This window comes from Cynocephalus volans, chromosome 10 (genome assembly GCF_027409185.1).
Source record: "Cynocephalus volans isolate mCynVol1 chromosome 10, mCynVol1.pri, whole genome shotgun sequence".
Lineage (NCBI taxonomy): Eukaryota > Metazoa > Chordata > Mammalia > Dermoptera > Cynocephalidae > Cynocephalus > Cynocephalus volans.
The window spans coordinates 45,930,590-45,943,910 of NC_084469.1; the positions used below are offsets into that span (position 1 = coordinate 45,930,590).

The 13,321-nt window shown below is 38.2% G+C and overlaps 1 protein-coding gene across 14 annotated transcripts in view; it reads right to left on the minus strand.

The window, feature by feature from the left end:
* Positions 1–13,321, minus strand: part of NCOR1 (nuclear receptor corepressor 1) — a 148,219-nt gene that overhangs the window by 57,725 nt on the left and 77,173 nt on the right. For all 14 annotated transcript variants that reach the window (XM_063110379.1, XM_063110376.1, XM_063110381.1 and 11 more), the window contains 4 exons: positions 12,389–12,606; positions 10,542–10,604; positions 8,542–8,681; positions 3,914–4,040 (listed from right to left, as the gene is read on the minus strand). In XM_063110379.1, coding sequence (XP_062966449.1) covers positions 3,914–4,040; positions 8,542–8,681; positions 10,542–10,604; positions 12,389–12,606 — 548 coding nt within the window. The remainder of the gene's footprint in view (positions 1–3,913; positions 4,041–8,541; positions 8,682–10,541; positions 10,605–12,388; positions 12,607–13,321) is intronic.

Below are 13,321 nucleotides of genomic sequence, written 5' to 3' on the forward strand. Positions count from 1 at the left end.
ATTAATAGAAAACTATTCTAGATGTCACAAGACAACCACGTATGATTTATCAGAATGTTACCATGCCACTCTACACTTGATTAGATGGACACATTATTTTAATACCATTCTTGGCAATTTGAAAAAAGCTTCACACTAACGGGAAGAAAACAAGTCACTTTTTGGTGCTTGTTTTTTTGAGAATGTGCTAGCCCATCCATGGATAGGCTCTTCTGTTCTGAAATTAACATAATTATGATAATAGACTTGGGCTTTGTTATGCACTAAATTGTCTCTCTTCCCCACCACAAATTCATACATTGAAGCCCTAACTCCCAATGTGACCTTTTGGAGACTGGGCCTTTAAGGAGGTAATTAAGGATAAATGAGATCATAAAGGTGGGCTCTAATCCAGTAAGACTGTTGTCCTGAAGAGAAAGAGACACCAGGAGTGCGCATGCACAGAGGAAAGGCCATGTGAGGACAAAGTGAGGAGGCAGCTGGCTATCTGCAAGCCAGGAGGAGTCCTCATCAGAAAGCAAATCTGTCCGCTTTAAATAAATCAAACCCCAGACTTCCAGCATCCAGAACTGTGCGAAAATAAATTTCTGTAGCTTAAGCCACCAAGTCTACAGTACACTGTTATGGCAGCTCAATGAGATTAATACAGGCTTCATTTACGCTTACAAGCCTAGGGAATACTAACTACTAGGTACAAACCTATCAAAATGAACAAACTCTGATGACCTCTTTGGAAGTACCACAAACACACTAAACTGCCTTCCATTGTGTACAGCACTCCTATACTACTCAGGGTGAGCTTGCTCCAACGTTCTCTTTACTTTTTTAGCAATGGCCTCATTTTTTACAGAAGCCTCACAAAAACGTATTTGTATTGTTCAAAGCCAAAACCCACTTCAAGACAAATTTTAAGTCTAAAAGACAACCATAGAGAATGTAGTCAAGATGGCAGAATAGACCGTTCCCAGCGTCACTCTCTCCCACAAATCAACTAATTTACAACTATAAAAATGTAACATCAGCCAAGCTGGGGACACTGGAGCTCAGGGGAAGAGGAGGAGAGACCTACAGAGTTCATGAAGGCAGGAGAAACCACGATAAGAGAAAGAAAAAACTGCTCTGAGCATTTGGGACCAGGACCACTTTAATGCTTGAACTGCAGAGCACATGGAGCAGGAGCCGGCAGAAGCTGCAGCTGTGCCCTTCAGATGGAGTTACTTGGAGGTGGCAGGGGAGAAGAGGGCCTTGGCAGCCCCCAGACAGCAAGACCACTAACAGGGTTCCTGTGGACCCACGCAGGAGCAAGGAGCCAGAACAACTGAAGAAAGGGAGCCATACAGAGGCCAGTGAGTCATTGCAAGGGACCAGCGCAAGGCCAGTCCTATGGGAAGTGTTTGGAGCACAGATGGTGGGGGAGATGGGCCCACCGGGAGAACACTGGGGCATGGCAAGGACAGCAGATCTGCCCCCCCATCAGTGCAGGACCACTTAGAGGAGACTGCTCAGGAATGCAGAATTGCATGGGGTGCAGTTTGATGAAAAAACTCAGGCCCAGATCAGAGTTTCTACACAACCCAGATCCACCGGGTCTTTGGAGAGCTGGAAGTACCTATAACATCAACTGTTAAACCCTGAGCTACACAAAAAGCCTTCCCTAGGGAAACAGCAGCAAAGCAGCAACTTAGCTCAACCACACAGCTCAAGTACTGGTTCGCACAGGAAGTTCCCCATTTTAGAAATAAGCAAAGGACAAAAAATTAATTCTGGCCCAGGCACACTACCAGTGCCTTGGGACCTGCCTGGGAACTGGAGGCTTGGAGCTGGGTACTGGACCCCCACCCCCCCACAACCAGGCACACCACACTGGTGCCTAGGGGCCCACCTGAAGACCCAAGGCATGGAGAAGGGGACTGAACCCCCCTCCCACAACCAGGGAAACCATGCCAGCGCCTTGGGGCCCACACAGGGACCTGAGGTATGAAGAAGGGGACCAGACCCCCCTCCCACAACCAGGCCCCTCCCACAACCAGGCACACTGAGCTAGTGCCTTGGGGCCCACCCAGTAACCCGACACTTGGAGCTAGGGACCGGACCCCCATCCCACAACCAGGTATACCACGCCAGAGCCTCAGGGCCCATCCGGGGTCCCAAGGCATGGATCCAGGGACCAAACCCCTCTCCTACAACCAGGCACACCATGCCAGCGTCTCAGGACCTGCCTGGGGACCCAAGTCATGGAGAAGGGAACCGGACTCCCCTCCCACAACCAGGCACACTGTGCCAGTGCCTTGGGGCCTGCCTGGTGACCTGGGGCACGGAGAAGGGGACCAGACCCCCCTCCTACAACCAGGAAAACCATGCCAGCACATTGAGGAGCCAGGGACAGGACTCCCCTCCCACAACCAGGCACACTGTGCAAGTACATCGGTGCCCGCCCAGTGACCCGAGGCATGGAGCCAAGGACCAGATACACCCCACAACCAGGCACACTGCCAGTGCCAAGAAACATGCCAAAAACATCACCTCCATGTGGGTGGCCCACCACAGCTACCACAGTAACCATGGCTGCCACGAAAGCAGCTAGACGCCACAACCACCATGCAGATGGTCCACCAGCCACTGGGGTGCATTGACACAAGGAGAGTCACCAGCGAGAGATCAAGAAAAGAAGAGGATGTCTCTTTCCACAAAGCCCATTTCAGAGTGACAGAAGAAGCATCTGCTTTATGATAATATTGGGGGACTTGAACACACCTCTCAGCATTGGACAGATCATCTAGGCAAGAAATCAATAAGGTAACCATTATTCTTTCAGAAGGAGAGAAGAAATCGAGGGTAATTAGAGGGGGCAGGGGGGAGGGAGGGGGGATGGGGAGAGATTGGACAAGGGGCATAAAGAATAATTACGATTTGTAACAATATATATGCTAGTAATATTGATTTCATCAACATATCTCAATGTTGAACCCCAAAAATATGTATAATCAATTTTGATTCAATAAATAAAATTTTTTTAAAAAGATAATAACTTGAAGAAAAAAAAATTTAGTATTTCTAAAACTGAAGGTATAGAACTTCTTAAGCTTATATAAAATACAGGAGCCTACAAAGGAAAAGATAAATAGCTCTAATTAAACACAAAGTTTAAATGTAATTCAAAAATTTTTAAAAAAGCAAATTAAATGAAAAAAATATCTGCATATATAAAACATGAACATATGTAATATATAATATGCAAAGAACTACTAAAAGCATTATGAAAATCCTCACATCAGAAGCAGCCTATTTACTAAAGAAATTCACAGAAACTTTAATAGTAATGGACATTGAAATAAATCAGTTACCTTTTTTTTCTCATGAACCAGCAAAAACTCAAGAAAATATTTGCTTTTGGGGGAAGTTGTAATTGATTTAAGTGACAAAAGGAATTTTATTTATTTTCTCAAGTTTCTTGGGTTAATGTTTTTACTACTGGGGTTTCTAGGGTCATTAATTCTTTTTACATAAAAACACTAATATGACATGTAAATCTTTGTAATGCAAAAATATGAAATAAATCACACCCTAGGCAACAAAATAGAGAATTGTAACTGATGATATCAACTGAACAAATAAATGTGGCAATGATATAGACACACAGACATTTGATGGATGCTGGCACTCAGTGTCTGATGTGGGAATGCCATTTTCAAGAGCTTCTGGTTGTAGCACCTGGACCATCTTAGGTAGAATGTAAATAAATATTTGTTGATTAAATGAATACACTATGTTCACGTTTAAAATCGCTATTCCATGAAAACACTGATACATTATTTCCTTAGTGAAGCCATTCCTGTACAGTCCAATGACTAAGCTGAACATTACATATCTGGGGACAGCAGAAGTCACAACTAAGTTTAAGATTCTGAGATACCTTCACTGTCTTCTGGATTTTCTTCTTCGTTGGAGGCTTCGATATCTTCATCCTCCTGAGCAGAAACAGTGGAAGCGACACTCTCACACTGAGACACATCTCGCTCTTCACGAGGTTTTCGTGAAGTCTAAAAGAGTAAACAAGATTAAATTATAATTTAAATAACTACAGGAAAAAAACCAAACCCTTCATTTCTGAAATAATGTACAACACCGACTACAGATACATTCTAGACAAGACGACTGCATGTTTGACAATAGTCTTGGTTAAAGGACAAACAAATATCTCCGGGTAACCACTAATCAGCCTTCTGTATAGCTGGATCACTTTCATCAAACTGATCAAAATTTAATTAACTGCTCATAGTTCCAACAGCTAGGTATATTCTAAGTATACTGGCACATTTCCTTTCAGTCTTTCAGATGCAGATACATGTACATAAATCTTTATACATACATGTAAACACAACGAGAAAAACCCTATGTAGTTATATATCCTACTTTTTTTAGCCTAAGGTAGCCATGAACTGAACATATCCCTATGTTATAAATTCTTCAAAATTATTTTTATTAATAATACCACAAAAATACTCTGTATATATAGTTAAAATTCTCCTATTTTAAGGCATTTAGGTAATTTTAAATTTTTGGCATTATTAATAATGCTGCAATAAACTTCCTTTACTAGCATTAAGAATTATATACTTTTATAGGCAACAACTCTTCATTGGTATCACCACTGAATTTCTTTTACTATTAATAAGAAAAAATTCCTTTAAAAAAAAAGTTTCCTTCTACAGTCTATGTGTTTATGTAAAATTGCTCATTCTTCTACTGGGGCCACATATCTGTAAGAGTATGTGCGTACATATTTAAATGTAAGACATTAGCTACTTACCGTTGTCTGTATAATCTCATATTGTTAAATATACATGAGACTTAAGGTCTCCTGTGTTTATGGGCCCATTGGTCTGGTAGTCCCAACCTGCCCCTTCCTCCTCTGTTCACGCCCTTTACAGAACCTGTATTTTACCTCCTTTCAGCTGTCAGCCTCTCCAAGTGAGATTTCTCATAGAGAGGAAAATATATTATTAATGCCCCAACTGTTAAAAATTGCCAGTGTGTCTACTCATTATTCTTAGTTTACATCCTCATTTAGGATCCAACCTAAAGCATTAACTCAAGAGAAACAATCATTTTCCAATATCAGAGTCACAGAACTAGGTGAAATTCTGAAGTCTAAAATAATCCATTCCTATGTTCCTAGCAGGAATGCAGGGGAGGATCCCAGAGAGACACCAGCCACACTTTTTAAAAAGTTTCAGAAGATTCCATGAATGCTACCATAATATTTTCAAGCATTAGACAATAGCTATTACATGGATTTTTCCAGTGCCCAACCTATGTCCCTCCTTGATTAACCCATTTTTGTTTGGTCCTTTCACTAGTGACTATAGAAGAGACAGCTTTTCCCACTCCTGTGCAACATTCCTCTCTTAACAATAATCTACTACAAGCTATTTCTTCTCTATATACTATTAATTAGTTTTTAATGTAATAATTCAAATACTGTATACAGAAATGTAACACTCATGTTTCTACCACTGAGATTTAACAAATATTAGACATTTTACCATGTTTTCTTGAGATCTTTTTTAAAAAAGATAAAACACTCCAGATAAAAAGTTGAAGCCTCTGTCCCTATTATTTTAATTGTAACTAAAATGATTAGAAGGCTGTCTGGTTAGCTCTGTTGGTTAGAGCGTGCTGCTGATAACATCAAGGTCCAGGGTTCTATCCCTGTACCAGCCAGCTGCCAAAAAAATAAAATAAAATGATTAGAACAAGAAGTTTTAAAAGGTATTTGTTATGGTTAACTTTACATATCCATTTGTTTGGGCCACAGTGCCTTGATATTTGGTTAAATATTATTCTAGATATTTCTGTGCAGGTGTTTTTGGATGAGATTAACATTTTAATCAGTGGACTTTGAGTAAAGCAGATTACCCTCCACAATGTGGATGAGGCCCATCCAATCAACAGAAGGCCTTAAGAACAAAGACTGACCTTTCTGGAGTAAAAGGGAATCCCACCAGCAGACTGCCTTTGGATATCAACTGCAACTCTTCCCAGAGTCTCCAGCCTGCCAGCCTACCCCATCAGATTTTGGACTTATCAAGCCTCCACAATCAGGCAAGCCAATTTCTTAATTTCTTAAACCAATCTGTGTGTGTGTGTGTATGCGTGCGCACGTGTGTGTGTGTGTATGATGTATACACACATCCTGTTCGTTCTGTTCCTCTGGAGAATCTTAATACAACATTCATCTTTTACAAACAGTATCTGACTCATTCTTTACTTTGACTTTCTCCCAAAACATTTTGGATGGCATCTCATGAAGTCAAGTCTTGTCAGAAGACCTTTTGGGGGGGGGGGGGGGTATTTTTTTTCCTTTATGTTTTAGTTGCTATGGCACATTTTTAAAACCTAAAGCCTCCTTTGTATACTCCTTTCTAAATCAATTTATCGCATACTCTGTGTACTTTTTATATAAGTTCAAATCTTAGTCAGCTTAAATATCTATCTTTTCATTACCTGTTCTACCATACTTTAATGATTCTCAAACTTTTTGGTATAAGGTAACAACACTCTTTTTTTTTTTTTTTTTTTTTTTTTTGTCCTTTTCGTGACCGGCACTCAGCCAGTGAGTGCACCGGTCAGTTCTATATAGGATCCGAACCCGCGGTGGGAGCGTCGCGGGGCTCCCAGCGCCGCACTCTACCAAGTGCGCCACAGGCTCGGCCCTGTATTTTTTTTTTTTTTTTTTTTTTTTAGGTAACAACGCTCTTAAAAATTATATTGAAGACCCCAAAGAGCTTTTTCTTATGAGGAACATATGTATACATAATAAATATCAACATATTTATTAATTAAAACCAAGAAACTTTAAAAATTAAAACTTTGAAACTTTTAAAAGCATTTATAAACACATTAAAATAATAAACCCATTACATGTCAACCCAAAAAATATATTTTTCAATAAAAAATAACTATTTTCTGAAACAAACAACAAAAAAAAACTCAGTGTAAAAGTAGCATTGTTTTAGATTTTTGGAAATCTTTAATGTCTGGCTTAATAGAAAACAGCATAATTCTCAAATGTGCTATTACATGTAATCTAATCTGTAGATACAATGTTCTTTTGGTTGATGTATATGAAAAAAATCTGGCCTTACATTGATATATACTTGGAAAAGAGAAGAGTATTTTAACAGACTTTTCAGATAATGTAGATATCATTCTTTGATACTGTACTAAAACTCAGCAATTGATCATTTCTTAAAGGTTAGTTGCAATGTGAAATGTGAAACCATATCAAGGAATTTCTTTGTATTCTACTACATCAAAATCTATTCATCTATCTCACACTTTGGTATATTAAAAACATTTTTTATAAATCTTTTATCAATTGTGACATCATGAATCGGTCATTTGGAAATATACTGAGTTAAAACAGATTTTTCAAATTTAGATACATTTCATTATATAATACCAAAATATCACATTTGCTATTTTTACCACCAATCTCATCAGAAAAGTCTGTAATGGGAAGATATTAAGCTAATGGTGAGAGATACATATGTCAAAATTCTAAATTTTGCTTGAAAGCTCAAAATTTGAAAGTAGCAACATATCAGTTGTTTTCTTTGAAACACAGGCTCACTCATATATTTTCAAGAAAATGTTTGCCAAATATCCAAGTGTGAAAAACCACAGTATGTCATTCTTTCAGTTAAAAATGATATTCCATGAAAAAAGGGAGGCTAGTCCAGCTTGGCACTCAAACGACTGCAAAAGTGTTTTTTCCTTGAGAGAACCATCATACTTTGGTATAGAGCAGGAGAGCCTGATGCATACTTCCATTTCATCATACAGAAAGACCTGTACTCAAGACTCAAGATTTAATAAAATTAATTTTTATCACTTCATCTAGGACATTTTTAAGTGAAGCTGACATTTAAAAAGAAAAAACGCAAATGCTTATAGACGAAGACACTGAGTATATGAGCTCAGTTCAGTGTCCTGCTGTGATTCACACTGAGGCACTACCGTCCACTGCTTTGACACCAGCAATGCGAGTGTTAATACACTGGAAAAAAGAAAATAACGACTTATTTTTATGAAAGTAGTTTTGACATCACGGAACCACTACACCAGAACCTCCTTTTTAAGGAATTTGCAATAATCTTATACTCCCTGGTTTTTAAAATTTATTCCATGGAATATTTCTCTCTGAAAAAATGTTTTTTAATATACCAAATCTTCTCATTCAACATGATCAACAGACCTCTAACCAAAATTTCGATTCAGACCCCAAAATGCTTATATTTTTCAAAGCCAGTCTACAGTAACTCACAAGTACTGAATTCCCATTACTACAAGTAGAAACTGTATTCCTTGGACAGTAAATACAAACAACCTGTACTGAGAAACTAGCATAACTTTTACAGGTATATGCAATAAATAAAAATACAAGATACAAAAGAGTTTCTCATAAAACCAATCTCTTGAAGCTCAAAAAGTAAAAACAACGATAAATAAAAGATTCGCCACCCCTGACATACTCACTTTCTGTTTATGCTGCTGCAAGAGGTTGTCAAGATTATGTCGCCTTTTATAGTTAAAATAGAAGTTTTTACACTGAGCTTCACTTTTGGTTCCCACCATTTTGGCAATTGCTGCCCAATTACGACCATGTTCTACTAGACCTAAAACAGATCAAATGTTAATTAACAGTCACTTGATAAAGCAAGCACGAGAAATAATAAATCAACTTAATCATTGTATTCACAATCTTTAACACTAAAAGCGTGCTTTCAATTACTTATTGATATAATTCAATACTTACTGAAATACTTATTGACACAAACTCATTTACAGCTCCACATTTTTCCTTCCAAATTTAAAACAAGCTCATTAATGGAAAGGCTGAATCTTATCCTTCCTATGTATCTCCCACAGAGCTATGTTGGACACATGGTAATAGCTCAAATAATTGCAAACTGAGTGATTAGGTACTTCTAGATCCTTGGAGACAGTATATCAATATAACATTAATAATGTAATCAAATATAAATCATTAGTACAAGTAAAAATATGTATGACTCCACTTATAATCAGTATTTGTCCTTAGTTCACAGTCAAGCAATGTCCTCAACAAAATTAACGAGTTAAAAAAAATTGTAATACTCGTACAATGCAGCACAGAAACCTACGCAATTCAACACTTTTCTAATCAAACAATACATATATGCATGCACATAAACACACATACAACTTGGGTATGTAAAAGCATACATACATACAAGGGTATTTCAAAAAGATCATAGGAAGATTTGTATTATCTTTCAACTCTATTTTTCCATGAATTTTTTGAAGTACCCTTGTACGTAGAGAGCTATACAAAGAAATACATTAGAAACAGCTATACCCAAGCAGGAATTTCCAGTACAAATTTAACAATTTATAGGAAAATATCAGTTTTTCAAGGTTATACAAATTGAGCATTTGCTAATTATAGCAAATAAACTCCAAATAAAAATATTTTTAAGACTGAACACTTTAAACTGCATTATATTTAGTAAAGTTGGCTTATGTATTATTCTAAAACGTATCACTCATTATCTGCTAAATAGAAAATACATCTGAAATGTGTCACTAAAAGGTCAAGCTATTTACAATCATTTCTCTTTAGAAATACAAGGCAAATATTTCACCACCAAAAAAGTTAGCTAATCTTTCTCAAAATTAACTACCAATTATTTATCCTACTGGAAATTTTAGTTCAATTTCAAATTATACTACACTAATAAGGAACAACAGAAAAACACAAGGTCCATAAAGTTCCAGAGTAAGATGAAGGCCACACAGCCATGAAAGTGGCAGACACAGGATTCAAGCCTTCATCTTCTTGGCTACAAAGCCCATGTTCTCTCTCTCCTCTGAATCACAGTGCAACTTCTTAGTGGTTTATAATTAAACAACTTAACCAATGCAAACTGAGAAAGTATTTTACCATTCTATTAAATGAAACTTTAAAATAATAGAAATATAGACTTTATCAAAATTTGTTCTAAAACAATTTCAATTTCAATAGCATATAATCACAACTTTCCTGGAAAAGTGAAAGTAACCAACTTGCTCTCTAATAAAATGACATTCAAAATAAAACTACAGAGAAAATGTTAAATCCCTCAAAAATGGGCATCTTACACCAAGTTCAAGGGTTTGGATCCCCATACTGAGCTGTAACCCAAGTCCACCCCTGCAAAAAAATTATTTAAGGCTGGACAATTAGCTCAGTTGGTTTGAGCACGGTGTTATAATACCAAGGTTAAGGATTCGGATCCCCAATCTGGACACACACACACACACACACACACACACACACACACGGCACACTGGGGATACCTTATTTGGTACTATACCATCAAAAAGAACTCTTAAATTTATTTCTAAATTCTATTTACCTTTTTGGAAGAACTTTCTTCTTTTTCCACTAAGAAAAATTAGTTCCATCTCATTCATTACTAATAACCCTAAAAAAAAAAAAACCTACTATAATCTACCTTTTTTAGCAACTTCCATTTCTTCTTCTGTCCATCGAGAGGTCTCCACAGGCTCTGTAGAAACTGAAGAAAAAGAGAGAACCAAATCAGGCAGATAAAAACAAAGTTACATCCTTTATTCAGACTAATTATATAATCCATAATCTATTTATCTGATATGAAGTCCATTTAAAGCATTTGGTGAAAGAAGCCATGGAAAGAGGATGGTATCAGCCTCTCCCCCACCAAACAGGAGGTAAAATTCAACACTTCTCAGTGTTACGATCTTTCACAATGTCCTCAAAAGTTCACTCATGTCTACATGTTGGAACACCTTTAATTTATTTTTGAAGAAGCCACACCTCACCCAGCGCATTCCCACATAGATTTCTAACCCTTTCTCCTTCTCTTCTGAAGTGTCAAAGGAAGAAGTAACCCTCCTCCTCCCTGTCCAGGAACAATTCCCTCTCTTCTCTGAACCCCCATCTGTCCTAATTGCTGGGGGCCCTTTTTTTCATCCCTCAGTGCCTGGCATCCAGGAGGCACAGATGGATCATGATCCAAACACTTTCTTTTTTACTTAGAAAGTGCTCCTGTGATATTCTCCTTCTCAATTAACAGTAGCACCATCTACCTAGGCACTCAAATAATTAACAGGCTCCTCAGACTAATTTTTGAATCCTCCCTCCCATTTTCCACTCCCAGCCACTGACATGTGTCAATCCTACTCTCCTGAATCCATTCCCTCCTTGACTGGGCACACATAATGATGTCCTTCCAGCTGGTCCCTCTGCCTTCGGCCCTGACTAACCTGACCTCCACAACTGCCAACAGAGGTCTCTTTCTAAGACACAAATCTAATCATAGCACTCCTCTATTTAAAAACCTTTGCAAGCCCCTGCTTAGTAAGCAAAGCAGGGCAGAGTTCAAATAAGGCCATCATCATCTACCTCCAGCCTATCTTTCATCCTCCTGTCCAGTTAGTTCTCCCGCATTATTCTTGCCATTCCCTATACTTGTGTTTTCTCTGATACTTCCTGTTATGGTAAAACTGGTACCACTGAACCACTGATGGTAATACTTGTCATTAACATAATCCTTTTATAAACTAATAAAACAATACTTAATAAGACAAAGAAAGATGCTTGAACTCTTAGACCTAGTATTCCCTTGCCTAAGAATTTATTACTATGAAAAATAACTTAACAGAAAGAAAATGCTATGTGAATAAAAAAATTTTAAACTACAGTGCTATCTATATTGGTTTAGAAGAGAGAAAAGGGATGGCCTTATAACTCAGCAATAAGAGAATGGTTAAATAAATCATGCCTCAGGAACACAATGCCAAGATTACACAGCCATTAGAAAAATAAAAATAGAGCTTATTTAGAATTTAGAAAATATTTATGATATATACCAAGTTAAAACATCAGAAAACAAAGCGGCATCCACAGTAGGATTACGACTAAACAAAAAAGAAAAATAGTTGTATTAGGGCAGCAAGATTGCGGCTGATGTTCTTTTTCAAAAGACTTTGATATCAAAGTTTAAAACGTTTAGGGACGGCCTGTGGCTCACTTGGGAGAGTGTGGTGCTGATAACACCAAGGCCAGGGGTTCGGATCCCATATAGGGATGGCCGGTTCGCTCACTTGGGAGAGCATGGTGCTGACACCACCAAGTCAAGGGTTAAGATCCTCTTACCAGTTATCTTTAAAAAAAAAAAAAAAAAAAGTTTCAAACGTTTAAAGGCCAGACTTCAGGATTACTTCTATGTTGTCAACATCAGAGGTCCTCCTGCCGTACTCTAGCACCGAAACAGAATCCCAAACAAAATGTGGCCTGTTCACACCCCTGTCTTCCACTCACTGGGTTCTGGTGGCGGTGGCAGAGGCGGTGGGGGCTCTTCAGTGGCCGCAGCAGCCGCAGCACTGGCAGCGGCGGCTTCGTTCGTCATGGACCTGGTGATGCGGCCCTTCCTGCGGCCTTGACTGTTGGCAGTCTTTCGCCCCCGGGGTGTGGCCTGCTCTCTCTCCTCAGTTTCTTCTGCTGCACCTTCTGTCTTGTCCTTCTCCTTCATATTTTCTCTGGAAACAAAAGCAAACGAAAACTTGTGTGACTGAAAAGTATACATACATCAAAGAAGGTTTTAGTTTTAAACAATTCTTGAAACAGAAACTGGATAAAACTACTGAATCTCTCAGTTACTCAAAAAAAATTTATGAAAAACTGTCATGCCATAATTGTAAAGAGCTTTGACTGGCTCAAATTAAGATGTTTTACATGGCCTGTTTTACATATTAATGAACTTTTAATCTAAACACATTTCAAGTCAACTGACTTGGAAACCAGAGCATTCCAGGAGGAAATAATAAATGGCAGCAGAAAACCACCTAGATCTACAGTCCAGAGGCAGTGGGCTTCACCAAAAGGAAGGAGTCCTGAGTTTTTCTGCCATTACTCTAAGTTGCCTCATTAGTGGAAGAAGCTGAAACAGATGATCTTCATGATAAATGCCTTTTTGGTACTAACAGTCCACCATATTAATTTATTTAAAGAGACTCAATATTCTAAACCACCTACAATACTAATGACATGCAAACAGGGCAGTATGGCTTGATGGTTAGGAGAATGGCCTCTGGGACCAGGCTGCATGGGCTTGCACCAGAGTTCTTTGATTTACTAGCCACGAGATGACCTTGGACAAAATGCCTCACCTCTGGGGGTCTCAATTTCTTCAATTATAAAATGAGGATTATAGTTTATTTCATAGAGCTGTTGCAAAGATTAAAGGAGTTAATT